Genomic DNA, 22,337 nt, shown 5'->3' on the forward strand with positions numbered 1-22,337 from the left:
AGGGGAGGGCCAGTGAAAGGGGGAGGTGGGGAGGGATAGCCTGGGGAGAAATGCCAAATGTGGGTGAAGGGGAGAAGGAAAGCAAAGCACACTGCCATGTGTGTACCTACGCAACTGTCTTGCATGCTCTGCTCATGTACCCCAAAACCTAAAATCCAATAAAAAATTAAAAAAAAAAAAAGAAACATGTCAAGGGGCATGAAGCAGATACAATGAAATAAACACAGTAGAGAGGTGCTTCTAAGGAATAAGGGCCAGTTCCTTCAACAATGAACTGGCATGAACTCTTTATGATAGTGTACTGGTAAATACGTGTCATACTACGTTTGCCAAAAAAACAAACGAACAAAACCCAGGATGTATAACAGAAAGAGCAAACTCTAATGTGAACTGTGGACTTTAGTTAATAATATATTATTGGTTTACCTATTGTAACAAACGTGCCACCCTGATGCAAGATGTCAATAACGGGAAATCGTAAGGGGGGGAGAGTGACATAGTTTATGGAAATCCTATATATTCTGACCAAGTTTCCTTTAAACCCAGCACTTCTCTAAAAAATAATGTACATCTCTTTTTATAAATACTACTACTAAAAGAAAGACCAGAGACCTTCTGTAGATGAAAAAAGTCTTAAAAAAAGAAACATCTGTAGACGTTAGTTTATTATTTAATCAGCCATTAAGAGAAATTCTTTTTGTACTGGGTGGCAATCAGAAAAAAAGTTCATATTAAATCATATTCATGATCTATTATCAATTTGTTAACAACAAGAACATATACACATACAAACATAACATTCTCCCTGGCCCTAAAATTTTCTAGTTGTCTCAAGCTATTGGTATCTTTTCATCCTTATCTCTGCTGCCAAGTACATGAAAGCAAAATGTGTATAAATCTCTCTCCTTTCCAGCGTTCCTTCCAGTTTGCAACCTAGGGCAGTCCACTTGCATGGAACGTTTCCTTTTCATCACAATCATGAGACAGCCAAGTCAAGGGAAGTGTGTGCAGCCCTCCTTATTTCAAAGGAAGGCCCATTTCTGCTGGTCTGGGCGAGCTGATGGACTATGCATGAGTGAGATGGACTGAGGACAGCAGCGGGAAGCACAATGGACCAGCAGTATTGTTGGAGGGGAGTGGGTGAGGAAGCAGGAGCCTAAACAACAGTCTCCAGACACTGAGCAGACCCTGTTTCCAGATGAGTCTTGTAGCATCAAAACTTAAATCTAAGTTTCCATGTGTTTCTAGTAAATATTTTGTTCAGCAACCTAGAAAGACAAAAATTATCTTATCCCCTTTCCTATCTAAGGTCTGAAATATTTAATTACAGTTTTAAAACTTAAAAAGAGTGCTTACTAGGCCAGGCATGGTGGCTCACACCTGTAATCCCAGCACTTTGAGAGGCCCAGGCTGGGGGATCACTTGAGGCCAGGAGTGTGTGAGACCAGCCTGGCCAACATGGTGAAACCTTATCTCTACTAAAAATACAAAATAAGCTGGGCGTGGTGATGCACCCTTGTAATCCCAGTTACTCGGGAGGCTGACGCAGGAGAATCGCTTGAACCCAGAAGGCACAGGTTACAGCAAATCGAGATCGCACCACTGCACTCCAGCCTGGGCGACAGAGTGAGACTCTGTCTTGCACACACGAAAAAGGGCTTATTGAATTCCCCTCCCTTCCCCCCCCCCCCCCCCCCCGGCCGCCGCTCCGACGGGATCTCTCTCTGTCGCCCAGGCTGGAGTGCAGTGGCGCGATCACGGCTCCCTGCAACCTCCGCCTCCCGGGTTCAAGCGATTCTCCTGCCTCAGCCTCCCAAGTAGCTGGGACTATAGGCGCCTGCCACCACGCCCTGCTAATTAGTAGAGACCAGGTTTCAACATGTTGGTCAAGCTGGTCTCCAACTTCTGACCTCGTCATCCGCCTAAAATTTTTAAAATCAGAAGTGCCCTCACATATAAAAAATCATTTTCTCCATATACACGGGTTTTGCACTTGTACATGTCTAGAGACCCCGGGAAGGGTGGTGCGGTGGTGTGGACATGGAGCCTGGAACGGCCAGCCCCAAAACCGCCTCCTGGACATCAACAGTCAGTCAGTAATCATAACTTCCCTCAATCACAAGAGGCGCAGAACATTCTGGGATATCCGTGCTAATTAAGCCGGCAGTTCCCACAGTGGCTTCCCCAGGTGTAACGCGCTCTCTTCCATGAAATTAGTAACTAGAGACTGCAATGGGAGCGAGGCAATGGATTGTCTCCACACGCTCGCCCAGAGCGTTCTCTGAAACGTTGGGTAGTTATTTGGGTCCTTGACCCTTGCGGCCTTAAAACTAAGAGACACGGCTTTTGTGAATCTGAGACTGGCGACAATCTTCTCATTTCCTCCAGGCTGTGCATCGCTTTGAGTTTGCTGAGGAAACAGCCCTCTCCCAGGGCCCCTCCTGTCCTGAGGATCATCCTCAGAATGTGGGGCTTGGGCTCAGTTTGAGGAGCGTGTGGGAGAGAGAGCCGCAGCTCACGGGTTGTCCCACAATGCGGCCCTGCTCTGCGAATCCCTTCCTCTGGCTGGCTCGAGTTCAGGCTCTGAGAAAGGATGGGGTGGGATCGCTTTTCAGCACTTTCTGAGGAGACATTTCTGTATTTTCATTTCTATCTCCAGGAGCCTCTAAAACAAAAGAGAAAAGACTATCTCGGGTTCTGCGTGTGGCGCATGAGTCCGGAGGATTTCGGAGACTTGTTCGGCTCTGGCGCTTCAGATGAAACATAGACTCGGGACCGGTGAGGATGGGATCCCTGGCACGCGGAGGCAACGCCTCGCTAAGGACAGGCCGCCCACCACTCCCCTTCTTCCTCTTTCGGAACGTATTTTCTATAGACTGCCCTTCCGCTGACCGGCGCTTTGTAATTTCCTCTACAGGCCCGGATCTGTTCGCAGACCTCAGCCCCAAATTCTCTCGTTCCTGCTTCTAGCTTCTCTTCTTAGTTTCTCTAGGTTCGTGTCATCGGCTTTCCTTGTTTCCCAGGTCGAACCACCAGTTCCGAGTAGCGGAGGGGTCTTCGTGTCATAAAAGTAACTTGCGTGGGCTGGCGTCTGTAACGGGTAGTGGCAGCCCGCGGTCCCACCGCCGTGGAGCACTGTGCGTCGCGGAGAAGAACGTGACCACCGCGGCCAGGCCAGCGCGGATGTTCCCCGTCTCTGAGCACCTGCTCGGAGTTCCCTCCCGTCGTCGCTCCTGGGTTTCCCTCGTCGCCTACACACAGTCCGTTGGGTGTCGGTCAAGGTATTGCCAGTCTCTGCCGTGGGAACCATTTGGGGGGAAGCAGATCCGATTTATTATACCTCTAAGATGTCCAGTGATTCATTCCCTGTCGTCTGCGTGTCATAAAAACACAAACAGATACAAATAAGACGGTCAGCGTATTCGGCACCTGTATCCAGGCGTACAGCTCTGAGGTGGTCAGCTGGGAAGCGACGGTTGCCCACCCAGAGGGAAGAAAGCAGCAAAGCCGGAGAATGCGCGCGCGCGGACCCTGCAGGCCGCCGCCTCCCAAGTGAGCGGGTTACAATTCCGATCACCTCGCCCTCCACCCCCGCTATTGGCTATTTGGGGTCTGTGGGGCTTTTTTTCGGGGCTGGAAGTCCTGCCTTCCACCCGATTTTTCAGGACCACTGAGCGGAGGCAGCGCAGGACTGCAGCGGAGTCTCCAGACTCATCCGGAAACAGCCACTGCGCGGGGCCAGGGCGCGTGTCAAACCGGCACACACAGACGTTTACTGTGGGAAAGCCCCGGCCCCGACACAATTCCACTTGCTTGATATTTTAGAAAAGAAGGAATTAGGCCCCAGCTCTAAAGGGAGTGTGGATTACAGCTGTAACCAGTACCGGGAAAGTAAGCTTTACTTGCAAAAACTGCCCTCTCTGAGGCTCGAACTCAGGACCTTCAGATTATGAGACTGACGCGCTGCCCACTGCGCTAAGAAGGCGACGGAGGGTGGCGTCTGGCCTGATTCTACAGGAATTTCCTCATTTCTTTCCCCAGACGGGCTATTTGGGGACTTCAGTTTTCTTCGCCCAGGGTCGCTGGTTCTCCAGGATGATTTCCAGCAAGCCCACGTAGGCTCCTTTTTAGCCCATCGGAAGAACATCACGCTCCGACGCCATGGTGTACTGGACAATGGCTGACCACATTTTCTACTGCTCTGCATCTTCGTCCCCTCAGGTATATTAGGCTGTGCTTACTGTCCCCGGTTTCCTTAGCTGGAATAGAGGGCTCTCACTACATAGCAATTCAATGAATGAAAAGCTCGCAAAGATGGCCTGCAGTTTACACTTGTCTGTCTTAATTTAAATCTGCATTTCCACTTATGTCACCTGATACATTCCCCTCGAAATATCACCAACCAACATGATGGCTCCTCATGTTGTCTTCACCTCTATGTTCTAAAAACACTATTACAGATTTTATTCGCATAATTTCAGTTAGTCAAATCTAATGTTTTCGACATAAATCGATGCATCATTATCCCCACCTTTCTGATGAAAGTGAGGCTCAGCAAAACTAAATCCACAGCTGACAAGAGGCAAACCCAGACATTGAGAGCAGATTTTGTTTACATTTTCACTGTGCAATTGCTGTCGCCTAGGCCCTGGGTTAGATGCTGTACACATACTTATATTAATGCAGGTAAGATGCCTAGAAAGAGTTTATCGTCTTCAGTTTGTTGCATGGAAAATTACGGAAAGTTGTCGCCACAGAGCTCGAGGATCTCTCGGTCAAGAGGAAAACAGATGCAGGCTACACAGTGTCTGCTCTTCAGGGGCTTCTCTCACCATCCCCTTCCCTGTCACCTTCCCCCCACCTTTCTCTTGCTCCATTGGGTACCACGCTTGTCCTTCTTATGCCTGTCTAGTTCTTCAATTCCCAGGCACACGGAAGAGGACTCTTCCTGCAGCCCAGGGAAGGCTACTTTAGCTCCACCGTCTGGAGCCCCAGTGGATTTGAAATCTGTTTTCCACCTATGAAGAATTCTCATTTAAGAAAGGAACATAGGCCTGGCGCGGTGGCTCAAGCCTGTAATCCCAGCACTTTGGGAGGCCGAGGCGGGTGGATCACGAGGTCAACAGATCGAGACCATCTTGGTCAACATGGTGAAACCCCGTCTCTACTAAAATTAAAAAAAATTAGCTGGGCACGGTAGTGCGTGCCTGTAATCCCAGCTGCTCAGGAGGCTGAGGCAGGAGAATTGCCTGAACCCAGGAGGCAGAGGTTGCGGTGAGCCGAGATCGCGCCATTGCACTCCAGCCTGGGTAACAAGAGTGAAACTCCATCTCAAAAAAAAAAAAAAAAAAAAAAAAAAGAAAGGAACATAGTCATTTTTCTCTGAGTACAACTAGCCTCGAGTAGGACTTTGTCTGATGAAAACTTGCGGAATGGAGAAAGGCTACACAGATAAATTAGAAGCCTCAAAGGAGACATTGGCTTCAGATCACTAGAGACTGAACAGAGGATTAGAAGCCAGGGTCTAAGAAACCCATAGAAACGCTTTTGCCTGGAAAGGAAAGGTGGCTGTGGAAGTGCGGAGGGGCATGACCTTCAGAGTGATTGGTAGGTGCAGTCATGGCCTTCACAGAACTGCAGGTGGTTTGGGGCAGCTTCAGGTCTCTCCTTCATGGTCCCAATTTATTACGAGTGCACATCCTAACGATGGAAGAGGCTGCTAATGTGGGACAAAAATTCAAGAACATGTTTTATTGTTTACAACGTTCGTTTTTTGAGTTCATTTATGAATAAGAAAATAAAAGAGAAAAGCACGTAACCAATAACATTATTGTTCTATTATGATCAACAAAGGGCAATGCTGGGAAGTCAAGTGGGTCAGAGAGAGATCTGAGTGATGGGAAAGAAAGAAGGATGGAAAGAGCTTCCAGGAGTCACCTACACAGTGACCACTCTCTTCAGCATTTTGAGCTCTGCTTTGGCCAGCTGAGCTAAAGTCAACCTATGTGTTGTTAAGACAGAACCTCATGTAGCTTCTTTAAATGGGGGATAGTGTTGCAATTTCAAAAATACTTTTTTTGTGTGACAATTTGGTTTATCTTGGAAATTAAAGGAAGACCTAGGTCTCAATTTATTTTGAGCACCTTTTTGTCAGGCCGAGCCTTCAGAGACCTGGATAGGAAGACTGAGTGTCTCCTTTGTTAGTGAGAATCCATTTGAGCAGCAGAGTTCATGTGCTAACTCCACCTTCACTGACACTCCTTCCTTACCTCTCTCCTGCTCGTCTCTCTTCTTAATACCTGGCCGATGCTCAGATAGTCTGACAGAAGAGAGGTTTTCCTCCTCTACCTGACCATGTGTTGTCAGTGTGAATAAAAGCTAAAGCTGGGCACATTCAAGTCTCCTGCTTTTGCCTCTGGGCACTCTTTCCAGGCTGTTTCTCGTATTTTGGACCCAAAAGGCTAAAGTTTGGTTTTCCCACAAAAATGCATTTAATTAACTTGGAGCTGAAGGCCCAAAACCTGTATTGGCAAAACTCACTTTTCACGAATCTTTTCCTTTTTTGCTGTTGCATGTAATACTATATATCGTTTCCTTTAAAACAATGTACAGAGGAGGACGACACTGAGTTCAGTAAATAGCGGTAACTGCTGAAAGCGTTTACCAGATACCGTTGGTACAGCCTCGTGATTAAAAGAAGCTGGAGAATGCAGGCATCGATCCTGCTACCTCTTGCATGCTAAGCAAGCGCTCTACCACTTGAGCTAATTCCCCCATGGCACACTTTTCCTTTCTACCTGTTTTTATAACCAGCACAGAAATATTGTTCCATGTCCCACTTTAGTTTTCAGGTTTTTCAAACACCTCTGCAAACTTCCCTGCCAGGAGGAAGCCGGGAGTGAAGCTCCTGGGAGACAGCCTCAGACCTGGAAGGCAGTGACCATCCTCTGCTTTTTCAATCTCAGTCGGAGTCCTAAGAAAGAGAAAGACAGAAAAGATCTCATTAGGAAAGCTCTAGTTCTCCTCCGATTTCACTCTCCCATTAGCTTCAAGAGAAGGAAGGATGGTCCATAATTAGCACTTACCTCCAATGCTCTGTTGAATGCATCACTTCTTAATAACACAAACCTGGAAATAAACTCGATTTCATCTTTTCATCGGTTGATGCTTCAAATGACTTATCATTAATGTCTGTGTTACTCCACCTAGGGGAATGAGAGCTGCTGTTGCCTATTAATGCTTGATGGATTTAATTTGCATTTTTGTACTGATCAATGTTGCTGAACATCTTTCAATGTGCCTATTGGCCACATAAGCATCTTATTTTGTGAAATGCCTGCTCCAGCTTTTTTCCCTTATCTTTACTGAGTGTTTGTATCACTGAGTTCTAAAATGTGTTTTCTATTCTCGATACCAGTCCTTTGTCATATGTGCATGTATAACGAATATGTGTGCATATACAATATATTTATTTTCTTTTCAAGTCTATGTTTTGTGTTTTCATTTTCTTGATAACGTCTTTCAAAACACAAACGTTTTAACATTTTATGAAATCCAGTGAATCTTTTTTTGTAATGACTCATGCTTTTCTGGTCCCTTCTGAATAAGCTTTGCCTACATCAAACATGTGCAGACTTATTTTCTTCTTTTATTCCACGAGTTGGATATGTTTGAGGTTAAGCTTTAGTATATAAGTCATTTTGATTTAATTTTTGTATAGGATGTGAGGTAAGGGTAGGACATCATTTTTTCCACACTCAGTTGCCTGAGAACATTTGTTTCAAAACGTCGTTAAGTAACATTTTACTTTTGTCATAAATTAGTTTACCACATACGTTGGTCTATTTCTGGACTATTCTGTTCCATTTATCTATGTACATATCCTTGAGACATTGCCACATTATTTTGATTATGTTAGCTATATAAAAGTCTTGACAACATTTAGTATAAGTCCTCTGACTTTATCTTTTCCTATTTATTTTGGTTACTCTAGGTCCTTTAGAATAAACTTGTCGATTTCTATGAAAAACACTCCTGCTGGGATATTTATTGGGATTGTAGTCAATCTATAGATCAACTCACAGAAAGAAAGGATAATAATATTAAATTTCAATCTGTAAATACAGCAAATAACACCAATTATTTAGGTGTCCTGAGTTTTTCTCAGCAATCTTTGGTAGATTTCTATGTACGAGCCTTTGCACACTGAAAAGTTTCATCTATAAATATTTCATTTGTTTCAATCCTATTGAAAATGGTCATATAATTTTCCATTTTGTTGATGTTAGTACACAGAAACACAATTAATTTTTGTATATTGTAAGCGGTGACATGGCTAAATTTACTCATAATGCTTATTTTTGTAGATCGTTAGGATTTTCTGTGGACCCCAGTATGTCGTTTGCAAATGAATATACTTTTCCTATTCTGAAGTGGTTATGCTGTTCATTCATTCATTCATGCATTTCTTGCTTTTTTGCACTAACTAGGACTTTCAGTAAAATGTAGAAGTAGGTATTTTGCACTTTTTTCAATATTAAAAGGTACATATTTATTCTTTCACTATTCACTGTGTTGTTAGGTGTAGAAATTTCTTAAATGCCCATTACTCATCTGAGGAATTTTGCTTCTATTCCTAGTTTACTGAGATATTTTTTTAAAAAACATGAATGAATGGCAAATTTGGTTCAATATTTCTTCTGCATCTAGTGAGATTATCACGTGTATTCTTTATTTTGTAAATGTAGTATATTACATTGTATTGAGTTTTCAATGCTTAACTAGTTTTTTATTCCTGTGGCAATCTTCCCTAATTCACGGTGCATTATGCTTTATAGATAATGCTGGATTCAATTAGATAATATTTTAATTCAATATCTGTTGGTCAATGTGTCAGAGAAGGGTCTGCAAGTGTGAAACATGCAGCTTTCACAGCCCAAAGAATCATGGTGAGTTTAGTGCTCCCTTCTAAGTGATGGGAGCTTCGAGATGCAACAATGTCTTCTCTACTTTGGAGGAAATGTCTCAGAATTTCACAGATCCTAAAACTTTCCTTCATGGACCAGGTCGACGATTGGTTTCTGTGTTTCTCTCCCACCCTCTGGAGCATGCAGGGCTTAACACAATCTATAATTTACTTGACACTTCTTGCTCATTCAAGATTTAAATGATACTATCAATACAGTGTACCAATGTTTTGGTGATGGCGCAGACAGTTCAATTCTCTTTGGACTAGATTATGAAAAATTGGGGGACTGCATCCCCCTCTGGAACAAGAGCATAAATGCATACTTTTGTCTCTTCCATGTGACTATGAATGTTTCTGTTCCTCCTTCCTGATAACGGTAGAAAAGAATGCATTCCCCAAATCAAAGACTGTGTGCCGAAGACCGTACAGTTTTGTTTCTATGTTCATGTTGTTTATAACCTGTTAGTTCATTGGCTTTACGTTCCAATTATATTTTCTTACCTATGAAGTAAAATGTGTTAATTAAGGGAAATTCTGCACTATGGCACTGCTAATACTGCAATCTATATCCCAGACTTCCTTATACCTACAGAAGAAAGAATGCTCTCATCAATTTGTCATGTGGAAGAAGGGACATGGGTTTGTAGTGGAATTAATGACGTTTTCTGCCTCAATGTTAATTAGCAGAAGCATGTTCCATTTCTTTTAATAGACCCACTTTTAGAAGCAGGGTGAACTGGGTGAAAAATATATCTGCCTTTATATTTCTCTTATCAAACTAACCATTCTTCAATCCACCTTTATCACTTTTCGCCCAGGACTCCTAGTGGAATAAACGGTGAAAATGACTGGTGTCACCTCAGACCCAAAAGGAGAAGTGGCACATCCTGTTCAGAATCTGATTAGAGTGTCAGTAATTAATATCTCTGCTTAAAGGTCTCAGAGCTGAGTTTGTTCAGCTACCCAGCCCTTAGTAATGGCACCATGCAGGTCTACTTAGAAGTTTTAAATGTCAACTCCCCCCCTTACTTTCAGACCACAAATATCCTAGAGTGATTGCAGGAGTGATTGGGGAAGAGCAGTGTACGCTGAGGAGGTCAGATGGAGACCAAGCCAATCCTGTGGAATAGAAATAGTGTCCTATGACAGAAATGCAAATCCAACAGTGCTACATCTTGAATTTCTTCTTTGTTTCATTGACTAATTTTCTTGCTTCACTTCAAAAATCTGAGCATAAAGTGAATTATTTTTCCACCTATTGCCTTTCACTTTACTCATCTTTCATCTGGTGTCTGTGTGATTATTTCTCCACGAGGGACTGGGACTGAGACCTGTTATTACCTATTACATCCCTTCATTCCAGAACTGGAACTAATTAGGTAAGTTCCAGACAGTTGGATCTACTGGTTATTTTAGAGATCATTAGATGTTAAACTGAACACTTTTTAACTCCACATAATGATGGAGTGCAATTATCTATTTATTTATAAATACCCATAGGCTGGGATCAGAATCAACACTTAGAAGAGCCACTCCCTCGAAAAAGGCAACCAAGAAAACGAATGGATTCTACTACCTTGGATTAATTAAACTCGCTGAGCAAAGAGCCCACCTCTGCCGAGTCCCAGTTCTGCCTAAGACAAGGGTGAGTGAGAGCAGGACTTAGAGGGTTTGGGGACTGGAGTTTTTCATAGGATGGTTGAGAGGGAAAGTTAGTAAGGCCCTTCTCAGCAGGGGCTGGACAGAATTTCTAGACTAGGAGAACCCTCGGTTTAATCAGCGGCATTTAGCTGCTGGAACGTGAAGATCTGTCTCGAGTCGCTGCATCAGTCTGGTCTTCCGGGGACCACGGCTCCTGAATAAGCTGGTGTGAAAACAATTCGAGCTTGTGTGGCATGATGGTTTGTAGACTGGTCCTGTGCTGGGGGTCACAGGGCTTGTGCGACTTCTCTTTGTTCATTTCTCAGTTTGTCCGCTTTCTTCAGCGACAGGACCGCCCAAGAGATCAACTTAACGGTATAAGCACTGAACTTCGAGCTCAGAGCCGGCCGCGGGAGGCTCGGCCACCCAGGCAGGAAAATCAAGGAGCCCAGGTACCAGCAGGGGCGCGTGGGGCGCGGCGAGGGCTCCTATCCCTGCGGTCCACGTGTTCCTCAGGCGTGGCGGCGCCTGCCGTGCTGAAAACCGCATCTCCCGAAATCCCAGCTGGTAAAACCCGCCCGGGTTCTCTCCTGTCATTCTCCGCGACGTGAAGGGCTCAGAGTGTCTTCGCGTTCGCGGATCACTGAAACCGCCTCTGCGAGGCCTCCGGGTGACTGAAGAGACCGGGGTGTTCCGTGTTCTCCCGCCGGTGCGGTCCTCTTCCCGTCCAGCCGCCTGATTCTGTGCCCGCGAGGGTCTCGGGGGTTTTTATAGGCACAGGATGGGGGCGTGGCGGGCCGGGGTGGTCTTGGGAAATGCAACGTTCGCGCGCGGAGGTCGGAGTGCCTGTCCTCCCCTAGGTCCGGGGCCCAGGCCGGCGGGTGGATCCTGCCCCGTCGGCTGTCCGCACCTCGGTCCGTGCTCTCTGTTTAAGGCCGCAGCAATCTCACGCATTTCCGGGGTGTGAGTTTCTCCCTGTCCTTTCGCTCCCCTTTTCGGGCTCTGTTTTTCCAGCCAGACACAAGGTGTGTGTGTGTCTCCTGGATTATCCCGCAGCCTTCTGTCCTTTCCTCCTCCACTGGAGGCTGCGTCCACAGCTGAGCTCTCGGGGAGAGGGGCAGGGGCAGGGGCGGGGGCAGGGGGAGGGGGAAGGAGAGGGGGAGGGGCCGGGGGTGGAGGAGTGGGCGGCCTCCAGCTGCCTCAAGGAAGCGCATTTCCCAAGTGCGGTGCCAAGTGCGGAAGAGGGAGCCACACCGAGGGAAGGATTAACCCATCTTTTTTAACGGAGGCGGCAACGGACGGAATTTCAGAAGTGAGGCGGAAACACGCCAGCCCGCGAAACGAGGATCGGAGGGAAGTGAGAATCTACTTCACAGACCGGGAGAAGGAACCAGACCTTAGCGAAATGGTCTGGACAGAGAGGTGGACCGTCCGTAATACTGCAGGCGGCTACTGGAGACGTCCCTCGTTCAATTATTCGAAACGTATCCACTGAGCTACTTCTTCGTCCCTGGGAACTGCGGGTGTCCCTGCGTATTCGGCCACTTTGTCGCCGCTGCAGGAAGCGGCCCCATTCCCCAGGACCCAAAGCACTTCCAGAAATGAAACCCGAGGAACAGCTGTTTCTCTGCCGGAGAAGGGGCCGGCCAGGCGGAGACACGCAGAGAAACGGTTGTCTTGGGGACAGAATGCAGCAACCCCGGAAGGCCCAGCGATCAGCAGAGCTCCTGGAGAGTGTTTCTGAATCTAAAGGTCCTGAGTCGGGCTTCAAAGTTGACTTGCTGTGCGTGAAATACCAATGGACTTCCACCTGCTTCATGGAGAAGGAATAAAATGCGAGCACAAAGATTGCAATGGAACATGTTTCTCTCAAGTGTCTTTCTCAAGCAGAAACACGAGAGCATTTTCCTGAATTTGCTACAAATGGGGTGGGGTAGGGATCAGATACTCACTTTGGGGAAAATGGGCGAACGCAGTGGGACTGTGCTAAAGTGAGGAGCAGAGGAGCCTGGGCGGGGACTTGTATTGGCCTTGACGGCCCGCGGGGGGGAACCGGCGGTAATTGTCTCCGTTTTCTGTCAGTTTCTTGAAGGGTCGCTGAGAAGCTACCGGAGCAAAAGAGAAAGGAGTGATAGAGACAGGCCCCAGTACCGGCGGCGGCGGGGGCGTTGCACTGAAAAAGGTGTTCACCGAAAGCCCGCGTCCTGAAACACTGAAGCAGGTGCGGTTTGAAGTTTCCTTCGGCATAATTTAATTTTCAGTGAAATTGGAGAGTTGGAAGAAATTGCCAGAGGATTGTAAAGAAGTGAGCAAAGACGGTAGGTTCTTTCCAGCTCCAGGAAATTGAGAAAAGTTCCTTTGGTGATTGGAGTAAGTTGTGTCTTTGGAACTCTAATGAGCGTAGGAGGGACACATTATAGCGAGACCGGTTAGCTCAGTTGGCTAGAGCGTGGTGCTAATAAGGCCAAGGTCGCGGGTTCCATCCCCGTACCGGCCAGAGGGGTTGCTTTTGCTCATTTTACCATTACAACTGTGCTCAGTGCTGTACAAAGTCCCAAGAGAACAAGAAAGAAATGTGCATGTGCCCAGTAACCTTGCTAGGACGTAGTGCGGTTAACCGTAATTCTGTGTTTGCGGGTTTAGTGTCCTGCAAGAGCCAATGGTGAAGAGAGCGGAGATTCCGGAAAGAAATTGAAATCCCCGAAGAACGCGAAAACACAAAAATGAGGACCTGAGCTTTTCATTCTGTGACGCTCTCCAGAGTGTACAAATCTTTCTCTGCCATGACTAACTTCCGATATGGACGTTCCTAACTCTGCATCTGCTTGCTTCCCGCAGACCTGTCCTTGGCTTGTGCAGGGTAAGTAAAGCCGCTCAACAACTCCCATTTTGCGTTTCTATTTCCTCTCTCTTTGCTTCCCACACTTAACTCTAGAGATACCGAGGTAAGGAAATGTCCCAAAGAACGCTGAGCCTTTGACCTCCTCTTCACTCTCTCACTGCTTAAACACAAAACCATCTTCCGGAAAATGTCTTCCGACACCTCTCCTGGTTTCCCAGCTTGGGTTTCGTTGCTCCTGGCACTCACAGATATCCAGGTACACATTTCTTTTGTGGCATTTTCCATGTTGTGGATGTCTGCTGCCTGGCGCTCTTCTCCATGAGATTCTAAGCTCCTTGGGGGTAGGATGCTTATTGCTAAACACTTTTAAAAGTCTGCATGAATGAATGAAGACTGAGGGATATGTGTGCAGGCATGATGGGAAGGGTGTCTTGTGCTCCAAGTGGACTTCACTGGTCTGTAGAACCCAGGTTATCTCAACAAAGGGATTTTGGTCAGACACGCAACAGACTACGCTATATGGTGATTGGTTCCATTTTGCTGAGTGTATCTCTGAGGCTCCTAGTGGCTCTATATGCCCCTAGGATGGGACATGGAAGAGGACAGAGCATGCCCAATACATCCAAAGTCAGGAAAGATCTGAAATGTTTAACTTTGTTGAGGCTGAGAGGCAGGAATGAACCCTCCTCCTTGATGGGAATTTCTGCCTCACTGATTGATAGTAAATAAAACGGCGAGCCAGTGCACCTCAAACCCGTATTTTCTACTACATCGATGTGATTGGTTCTGACATTTTCAAATTTCAAGTCATCAGAATGATTTAGACTAATGTTTACAAAACTATAATTTATGAAGTCCTTAGCTGTGAATAGGTGCACATACACAGAAGAAAGAGAGTGATATGCCCTTTACCATAAGTGGTATTTACGCTTGTACCCGACGATAAATACACAGGGAAGGACAGCTACAGAACTGATTAGCTCACTGGGTGTATCCTCAACATCAGGACCTGATCCTCCGGCTGCTTCTTCTGCAGTAACTCCTGTTCTCAGAATCACGAGGCAAAGTGTTACATGCCCTCGCCCAAATCAAGCACTGGCAAGAGATCTGGGAAAACCAGTTTTAACTCTCGACTCTGAGGTTAGGATCCACTTACTCTGCAGAAGACGGTTGTGAAAAGGTCAAGTGCTGAATTAGCTCATTTCTATATTAGAAAAGAAGAATGGAAAACATTGTGATACATCGAAGTCATTGTTGGGTGGATAGCAAACAGTATATGCTCTTTTGTGTTTTATCCCCATCCGGGAAATTTAAAAAAATTATTTAGTGAATTGCATTACTCATTTCAGTAACACATTTGAGGCCGTAGTCTCTTGGATCCACTGACTGCAGAAATAACTTGATTTACAGCTCGGATTGAGTTGCAGTGATGAGTAACGATGACATTAACGTTCCATAATGATGTATAGTCATCTTTCAGCATCTATAGATATCAAAATCCTCAGATGCTCAAGTCCCTTCAATTAGATGGCATCATATTTGCATGTATCTTATGCACATCCTCCCAGATACTTGAAATCATCTCTGGATTACCTAGAATACCTATTACAATGTAAGGCTATGGAGATAGTTGTTATATTGTATTCTTCGGGGAATAATGACAAGGGAAAGTCTGTACCTGTGCAATACAAATGCATTTTTCCTGGTATTTTTGATCTGCGGTTGGCTGACTTCGTGGACATGGACCTCGTAGAGACTGTAAGCTGACCGTAATGACTATTACTAAGAAGAAGTAGATAAAAAGAGCATTGACCTCTCAAAAGATGTGCTCCTATGCTTTCTTCTTAACGTTTTATAGTTTCAACCCTTACACTGAAGTTGTTGATCAATTTTGAATTAATTTTTTTATAAAGCGTGAGGAAGGAGTCCAACTTCATTCTTTTCTATGTGGATTTGCAGCTGTTTCAGCATCATTTGTTGGTGATTACTGTCTTCCAATTGAATTGTCTTGGAAATTCAGAATTAATAGGCTGAAAATGTGAGGATTTGTTTCTGGACTATTAATTCTATTTCATTGACTCATTTGTGTATTCTGACGCCAGTACCATATTGTCTTGATGAGTGTTTCTTAGTATACGTTTTAAATTGGAAATTGCTTCTTCCAATTCTCTTCTTCTTTTTCAGAATTGTTTTGGCTACTCTGAATTTCTTGCACTTCCACAGGAATATAAGGATAAGCTTATCAACATTTAAAATTAATAAATAAATGCCAGCTGGTGTTTTGATAAAAGTTACATTAAAGTATAGATAAATTTGGGGAGTGTTGACCGTGGCACATATTTCCAAATGTTTAGGTCTTCTTCATCTCTTTCAACAATTATACGTGGTTGTAACAGTATAAGTTCTGTGCATTTTTTCCTAACCATATTCCCAAGTATTTTATTCTTTGAATAGTGAAATACAAAATTGTCTTCTTAGTTATACTTTCAAGTGGTGCACTGTTAGTTAAAGAAATACTATTGATATTGCGTATTGATCTTGAATCTGGCAACCTTGCTGAACTCATTTATTAGATCTAATCTTTTTTGGTGGATCTATTAGGACTTTTTACTGTACAATCACATCACCTTGAAAAAAAGTGTTTTATTTCTTCCCTCTCAGTCAAGATGTCTTCTGTTTCACTTTATTGTCCAAGCGTCCTGACTAGAACCATTGGCACAGTGTTAAATAGAAATGCTACTTCTCTGTGTGAATTTAGTCAACAACAACGGGAAAAGGCTTTTGTTCACCCTGAGAAAAGCATGTTCCTTTCTTTTCTGTTTTTCCTAAGGGCATTAAGCAATGACTCTGGTCCATTCAAAGTGTAGGTGTGAAGCCAACAAATGTACAGACTGTCTCTCTCCACCGTGGACCTGCCAGTCTGCTCTGGTTCTCTGCATAACCATCTTGACCTCTTGAGCTCTCATCTTTGTACTGAGACCCTGATATATGCTCACATGATGAAGCCCCTCCACAGCAGTGCTTCCTGCTTTGTCCAAAGAACATTCAATTATTGTTCGAGGCATTTAGGGCTCTTTCCTCACCCAGAGACCGTGTAAAGCCTTGGAGGGAAGACTGATCTTTTCAGGTTGAGAAGCCTAGTGGGTTCTAACCTCAACCTGTGAATTCACTAGACAACCCCTAGTGAGCACCTATGACATGAGGCTAGCTCAGTGTGAGAGGCTGGCATTCCATGGGGAGAAGGCACCCAGAGCAGTAGCTAATGATTCCTGAGCAGTTCCTGTCGCCCAGATCCATCTCTACGTGCTGTGATCCATCCAGAAAATCCCACAGTCCTCATTTTCCAAATGAGGAAACATATGAAGGGTTTGCTACCCCAGTCCTCCTGTACCATCATTTTTCTCACTAAGCCAACTTACCTTATGTGCAAAAACTCTTATAATCCCCAGTCGGCCTTGCTAGGTAAGAATTACTCTTACTATCAGAAAAATTGGGTACAAGGGTCTCAGCAAGATGGCCGGAGGAAGGGGAGGCTAAATGATACCTTCAAGGTGGCAACTTCCCTGGCTCTTCCCCTGGAAGCTGATCTTGCCATTTCCACACACTCCCAAGGTCCCTGCTGTTTAAGGATTCCTTCACAGTAGATACTGTCACCCAGTTTACTATGCATTTTTTAAATGTTTCTTGTCTGTTTCTCCTCATTTCTCCCCAAATAAGATGTAGTTTCATGAGGGCAAGAATTTTTGCATTTTGTTTGTTCTTGGATCACTGCACCCAGAACAGCTGCTGAACAAAATATGTGCTCAACAAAGTTTTTATTGGATTAATAGAAGATTGATAATTTTACATTCCTTCAGTGCATAAGTGCATCAGGGCAAACTTCAGAGCACCAAGTTACAAGAGGAATTTCCCAAGCTTCCTCAGTCAGATGGAGAGGAAGATAATTATATACCTGTGGTTTCTGAAATAATCTAAATTTCTTCACCATTGATTCCACCATTCTCTGCAATTACTGATCCCATGATTCGCTGTGATTACTGAAAATGATTGTTTTTTATTTGTCTCTTACTATGTTTCCTTTCTAATCCTTTTATTGTTGTTATTATTATTTAATATGTTACTAAGGTAATGTTACCCTCCTTGGAGGAATCAAAAATACCTTGTGCCCTCTCTGAAGCTCAAAGTCAGAACCTTCAGAGTATGAGACTGATGTGCTGCTGGCTGCTCTCAGGAGCAACTCCTGCCCAAGTGTTGACGTGCAAATGAGCACATCTCAACCCCTAGGCACAGCTACGTCATCAAGCCCTAGCTTCAGAGAAGGCAATGAACGCTACTCTGAAATCACTCCATATCAACCAGTGATGCGCCTGAAGAATCCCACACTCAGCACAGGTGGACTTCTTTCCTTTCCAGTGTTCACCCAATGACAGGACTGTGTTCATTCAATCCAGCATTAATTGCCAGGTATTTACTCAATCCAGTATTAGTTCCATTCGATGACAGGACTGTCTGGGCTGTGGGACCAGGAACAATTGTACCTGTCTTGATGCTCTTTTCCCTCTTGTGGCCCAGTGACAATGATCGGGCTTCCCCCACCCTGAGAGAGCTTAGTCACTCTTACACCTACCATAGTCTCCTTTGTTGAAAAGAGACTAAGAAGATGCTCAGCTTATGATAGGTCGCTGACTGACCCACTGAATAAATGAATGAAGAACTAGTCTTCAGATGTGTTCCCTACTGCTCTCTTTTACTCTGTACATCCACTTTCATTTACATGACTGGAGACATTCCCTCTACAGAAAACAAAAACCAAAAGAATAGCAGTCTTTCTGTGTTTTTCAGTCTTCCGTGCCATCAACTATACTGAGAGATTTACTGAGTTCACTTGTTATAGTCCAGTTGAATCTTGGCCACAAAACTGGGTTTTGTACTAATCTGCACTTTCCAAACGTAATGGAGACTCTTTAAAGCTAAGTGATCTGAAGAAAATGGCTTAACTGCTCTGAGCTTCAGTGTCATTTATAACACTTGGGGAAGCTGAAAAACTGTATTGACCACCTTACATACAAATTCATAAATATTCAGATTAATTTCTAGCATACAGTGCTGAAAAAGTTCTTGTATATGGAATATTGCTCACCTTTAAGGAAAACGCTTCCAAGGTCTAAGGGCAGATATTAATGCATTTCTGTCGCCACTGGTTGTTTTGCTCGTTTAGTTGTAGCAACATGCTTCTGTGAAAATAAAAATGAAATAACATTTAAAAAAGTAAAATAGGATCGGGTGCGGTGGCTGACGCCTGTAATCCCATCACTGTGGGAGGCTGATGCAGATGGATCAACAGATCAGGGAATTGAGACCATCCTAGCCAACATGGTGAAACCTCGTCTCTACTAAAAAAATACAAAAATTAGCTGGGCGTCGTGGCGCGTGCCTGTAGTCCCAGCTCCTCAGCAGGCAGAGGCGGGAGAATCGCTTGAACCCGGGAGGCAGAGGTTGCAGTGAGCTGAGATCGCACCACTCCAGCCTGGCGACAGGGCCAGACTCCATCTCAAAAAGAAAAAGAAATGAAGATGGTGGAGAATCACAATAGAGATGCATAGTAAGGCATGATTTTCTAGGCAAAAATGGATTTGTACAAAAGAATGTGGTCAAGGATTTGTGTCTTTTTTGTATTCGTTTTGAAGCTGATTTAGCTCATATTCCAAGTTGTCAACCTTCTCCCAACAAGATTGTTCCTCTGCATCATGAACGTTCTGGTCAGATTCTCCCTTTAACCATCTTGACCTTCTGAGCAGTCACCTTCGTACTGAGACCCTGAGAGAAGCCTGAATGATGCCGTCTCACCTTTGTACTGAGACCCTGATAGAAGCCCGAATGATGCCATCTCACCTTTGTACTGAGACCCTGAGAGAAGCCCGAATGATGCCATCTCACCTTTGTACTGAGACCCTGAGAGAAGCCCAAATGATGGCGTTCCATCGGAGGGCTTCCTACTTTGCCCAAAAACACTCCTTTTTCTCTGTTGCTCAGATTAGATTGGTATTTTTGTTCTCTTTCAAGTTCATTGACTTTATTCTGAGTGTCTCAATTTTGTAATTGAAATAACCCATTGAAGCTTTTTTCTCCTAATAGTGTTGGTGGATACATTTTTCAATGTTTAAGTGTAAAATCAGTGTTTATAGCTTCCAGATGTTTGCCAAGACTTCCCAAATTTCTGTTCACTTCAGAGTGTTAACCCCTCATTCATGGAGCATTGTTATCATACCTGTTTTAAGGTACGTGTCTGATGATTCTAACATCTGTGTCTTCTCAGTATTGTTACTCGAGGATTCTCTTTGCCAATGACTTCAGATCGTCCTGGTTCTTCATATGCTGAACATATTGGGGTTGTACATTGCATTATGTGATGAGACACTGTGTCTTGTGAAAATCTTAAGGATACTAAGATTATTATTGTTTTTGCAGGCACACAATTGCCTTGCGTTCAAGTTCCAATAACCAGCCAGCCTTGTGTGTTGTAGTTTCAAAGTCAATTCTATTTTCAAAGCCTTAACACTGCTGTTCAGAGATCTGTGGAGTGTGTGTATCCCAGTGGCCGGTGAGGACTGAAAAGTGGGCTGTCACTGAGTTCATTTCTCAGATTCTTTTTAGGTAAGTTGTCTTCTATAAGAGCCACTTATTCACAGTTCACGGGTGCACCCAGGAGTTCACAAACGACCTTATGGGTTTGCTTTCCAAGTGTCTTTTCTGGTTACTCAGCAACTCCTGGTTTTGGTCTCCTGATCAGAAAGCTGGGGCTGTACTTACCTGAGTGATTCTGCCCTGCACTTGTCATAATTGCACTGCATTTAGGACAAAGCTGCAGGGGGAAACAGGGAGAATAAGAGCACTGGGACATGCCCCTTGGTTTCACAGTGCCTCAAAGCAACAGAAAGCTAATTACACATTGATAGAGCTCTACTATGCTGCATACCAGTGGAGTCTTGGCCAACCCTGTATTGTTGCTGCCTTTGCATAATGAACCAAAGAAGTGTCCAGGTTACTACTGAGATCAGTGTCTAATATATTGTTTTCTGAGATCAGTGTCTATATTAGATCAATGTGTAATATATGTATTTTTTCACTGTAACCTGGAGACCTGAGGTCCAAGTAGTAACATCTGGAGAATGTGGGCATGAATCCCACTACCTCTCACAAACTAAGCGGGCACCCTACCACTTGAGCTAACTCCCCATCTCACAGCATCTTTTTTGTCCTTAGTGGGCAGTGTAGAACACAGACAACTTGAAGGCTTCAGCGTGAAGGCAGGACTCCACTAAGAGCAGATATTCTCATTGATGGCCCAGGGCAAGAGCACAGTGGCTACTGACTCTCTGCAAGGAAGGTGGGGAAATGAAAACAAAGAGAAAGTCACAGAGGGAAAACTCTGGTGCTGCTCAAATATCAAGTTTCCCATATGCTGGGACAGAAAAAGTCATGTCCCAGAGAAGGACCCTGCCCAGTTAATGTGTCACAGATATCCAGGATGCTTAAATGATTTTTTTTTTTTTAAAGAAAAGGGATGTCATTATCACTTGTTTCTTGTAGCTGAGCCTGTAGGATGGTGCAGATTTCCGGAAGGCAAAAAGCTCCTGCTTTTTTTTTCTTTTTTGCATCAAGGGACTTTTAAGAACGAGGCCAGCGTGCTGAGCAGGACACTAGGAAATCCCTGGAAAATGCTTCTTTACTTACATCTGAGATATGTACTGTCTTCTTGCTAGGGTGTGTCATGTAAAAGTTCATATCCAACTACACGACAGAACAATAACAAAAATAAGGCAGATAAGAGGCAGAAAGAATGAGAGATCAAGATCATATCAGAGTGAAAGGATTAAAAAAATACATTCAGCAATGCGGAGAAAGAGTGAACACAGGGTGGAGAAAACCTAGGGTAGACATAGGCTGGGATGTTTGTAGGAATTCCTGCGTGGAGAAACATGCCTGTTCATGTGACATGAGTGAGCTGGTGTGAGGAAAACAGATGATGGGACTACGTACTGGGTTAAAGCAAGAGCTCGTGATGGTTTCATTTAGAAATAAGTCTGCTTCTCATATGTTGTTTTCCTCTTTAAAGTTATGTGATCCGAGGAAAGTGGCTTAACGATACTCTGAGCTTTAGTGTCATCTATAACAATAGGGTAATGTTACCTGGGGAAGCTGCACAACTATATCCATGAACTTACTTAAAAATTAATAAACAGTCAGTGTAATTTCTAGCACATGGTGCTGAACGTGGAGCATTGTTCACCTTTGAGGAAATGTTCTCATGGTCTAAGAGAGATATAAGTGCGGTTTCGTTGCCACTGGGTGATTTGCTCATTTATTTTGTAGCAGCAAGCTTTCGTGGTGATAAAAATGAAATAAAGTTCAGAAAGTAAAATAGATGGTGGAGAAGAACAATAGAGATGCACGGTAAAGCATGATTTTCTAGGCAAAGTGGATTTGTACAAAAAAATGTAGTAGTGAAGGATTTGTGCCTGATTCCTGTTGTGCTATTTTCAGTCTTATTTGGCCTGTATTCGAATCCCCAATTGTTGTCATTGTTCCCCCAAAAAGATTGTTTCTTTGCACCATGAACATTCTGGCCAGATTCTCTGCTTAACCATCTTGACCACCTGAGCAGTCATCTCTGTACTGAGACCTTCATATATGCCCCCATGGTGCCCTTCCAAAGTAGGGCTTCCTGCTCTGACCAAGGAGCACTAAGTTATTTCAAGCCATTTGAGGCTCTTTCCTCACCCAGTGCCTAGGTGAAATTTTAGAGGGAAACTTGTATTTTCCAGGAAGAGAAACCTCAACCTGTAAATTCATCAGGCAAACTCCTAGTGAGCACCTATAATATGA

The 22,337-nt window shown here is 44.3% G+C and overlaps 1 protein-coding gene and 3 non-coding genes across 9 annotated transcripts in view; 2 read left to right on the plus strand and 2 right to left on the minus strand.

Annotated features, from left to right (window-relative positions):
• The first annotated feature begins 60 nt into the window (after positions 1-60).
• LOC144581996 (uncharacterized) overlaps positions 61-22,337 on the plus strand; it is a 39,896-nt gene continuing 17,619 nt past the window's right edge. The window contains exons 1-6 of one of the 6 annotated variants that reach the window (XM_078368128.1): positions 61-1,140; positions 2,660-3,281; positions 10,469-10,613; positions 10,936-11,061; positions 12,692-12,927; positions 13,253-13,469. In XM_078368128.1, the coding sequence (XP_078224254.1) occupies positions 3,184-3,281; positions 10,469-10,613; positions 10,936-11,061; positions 12,692-12,817 (495 nt within the window). In that variant the 5' untranslated portion in view covers positions 61-1,140; positions 2,660-3,183 and the 3' untranslated portion in view covers positions 12,818-12,927; positions 13,253-13,469. Of the gene's footprint in view, positions 1,141-2,659; positions 3,282-10,468; positions 10,614-10,935; positions 11,571-12,691; positions 12,928-13,252; positions 15,404-22,337 lie in introns of those variants that run through there. The other 5 variants (XM_078368127.1, XM_078368126.1, XM_078368129.1 and 2 more) reach the window with 5 other exon arrangements.
• On the minus strand, positions 3,913-3,985 carry TRNAM-CAU (transfer RNA methionine (anticodon CAU)). The gene has a single exon. It is a non-coding gene; the product is annotated as a tRNA-Met (tRNA).
• On the minus strand, positions 6,702-6,774 carry TRNAA-AGC (transfer RNA alanine (anticodon AGC)). The gene has a single exon. It is a non-coding gene; the product is annotated as a tRNA-Ala (tRNA).
• Positions 13,033-13,106, plus strand: TRNAI-AAU (transfer RNA isoleucine (anticodon AAU)). Its single transcript has one exon. It is a non-coding gene; the product is annotated as a tRNA-Ile (tRNA).

The sequence above is a fragment of the Callithrix jacchus genome, chromosome 4, assembly GCF_049354715.1.
Source record: "Callithrix jacchus isolate 240 chromosome 4, calJac240_pri, whole genome shotgun sequence".
NCBI lineage: Eukaryota > Metazoa > Chordata > Mammalia > Primates > Cebidae > Callithrix > Callithrix jacchus.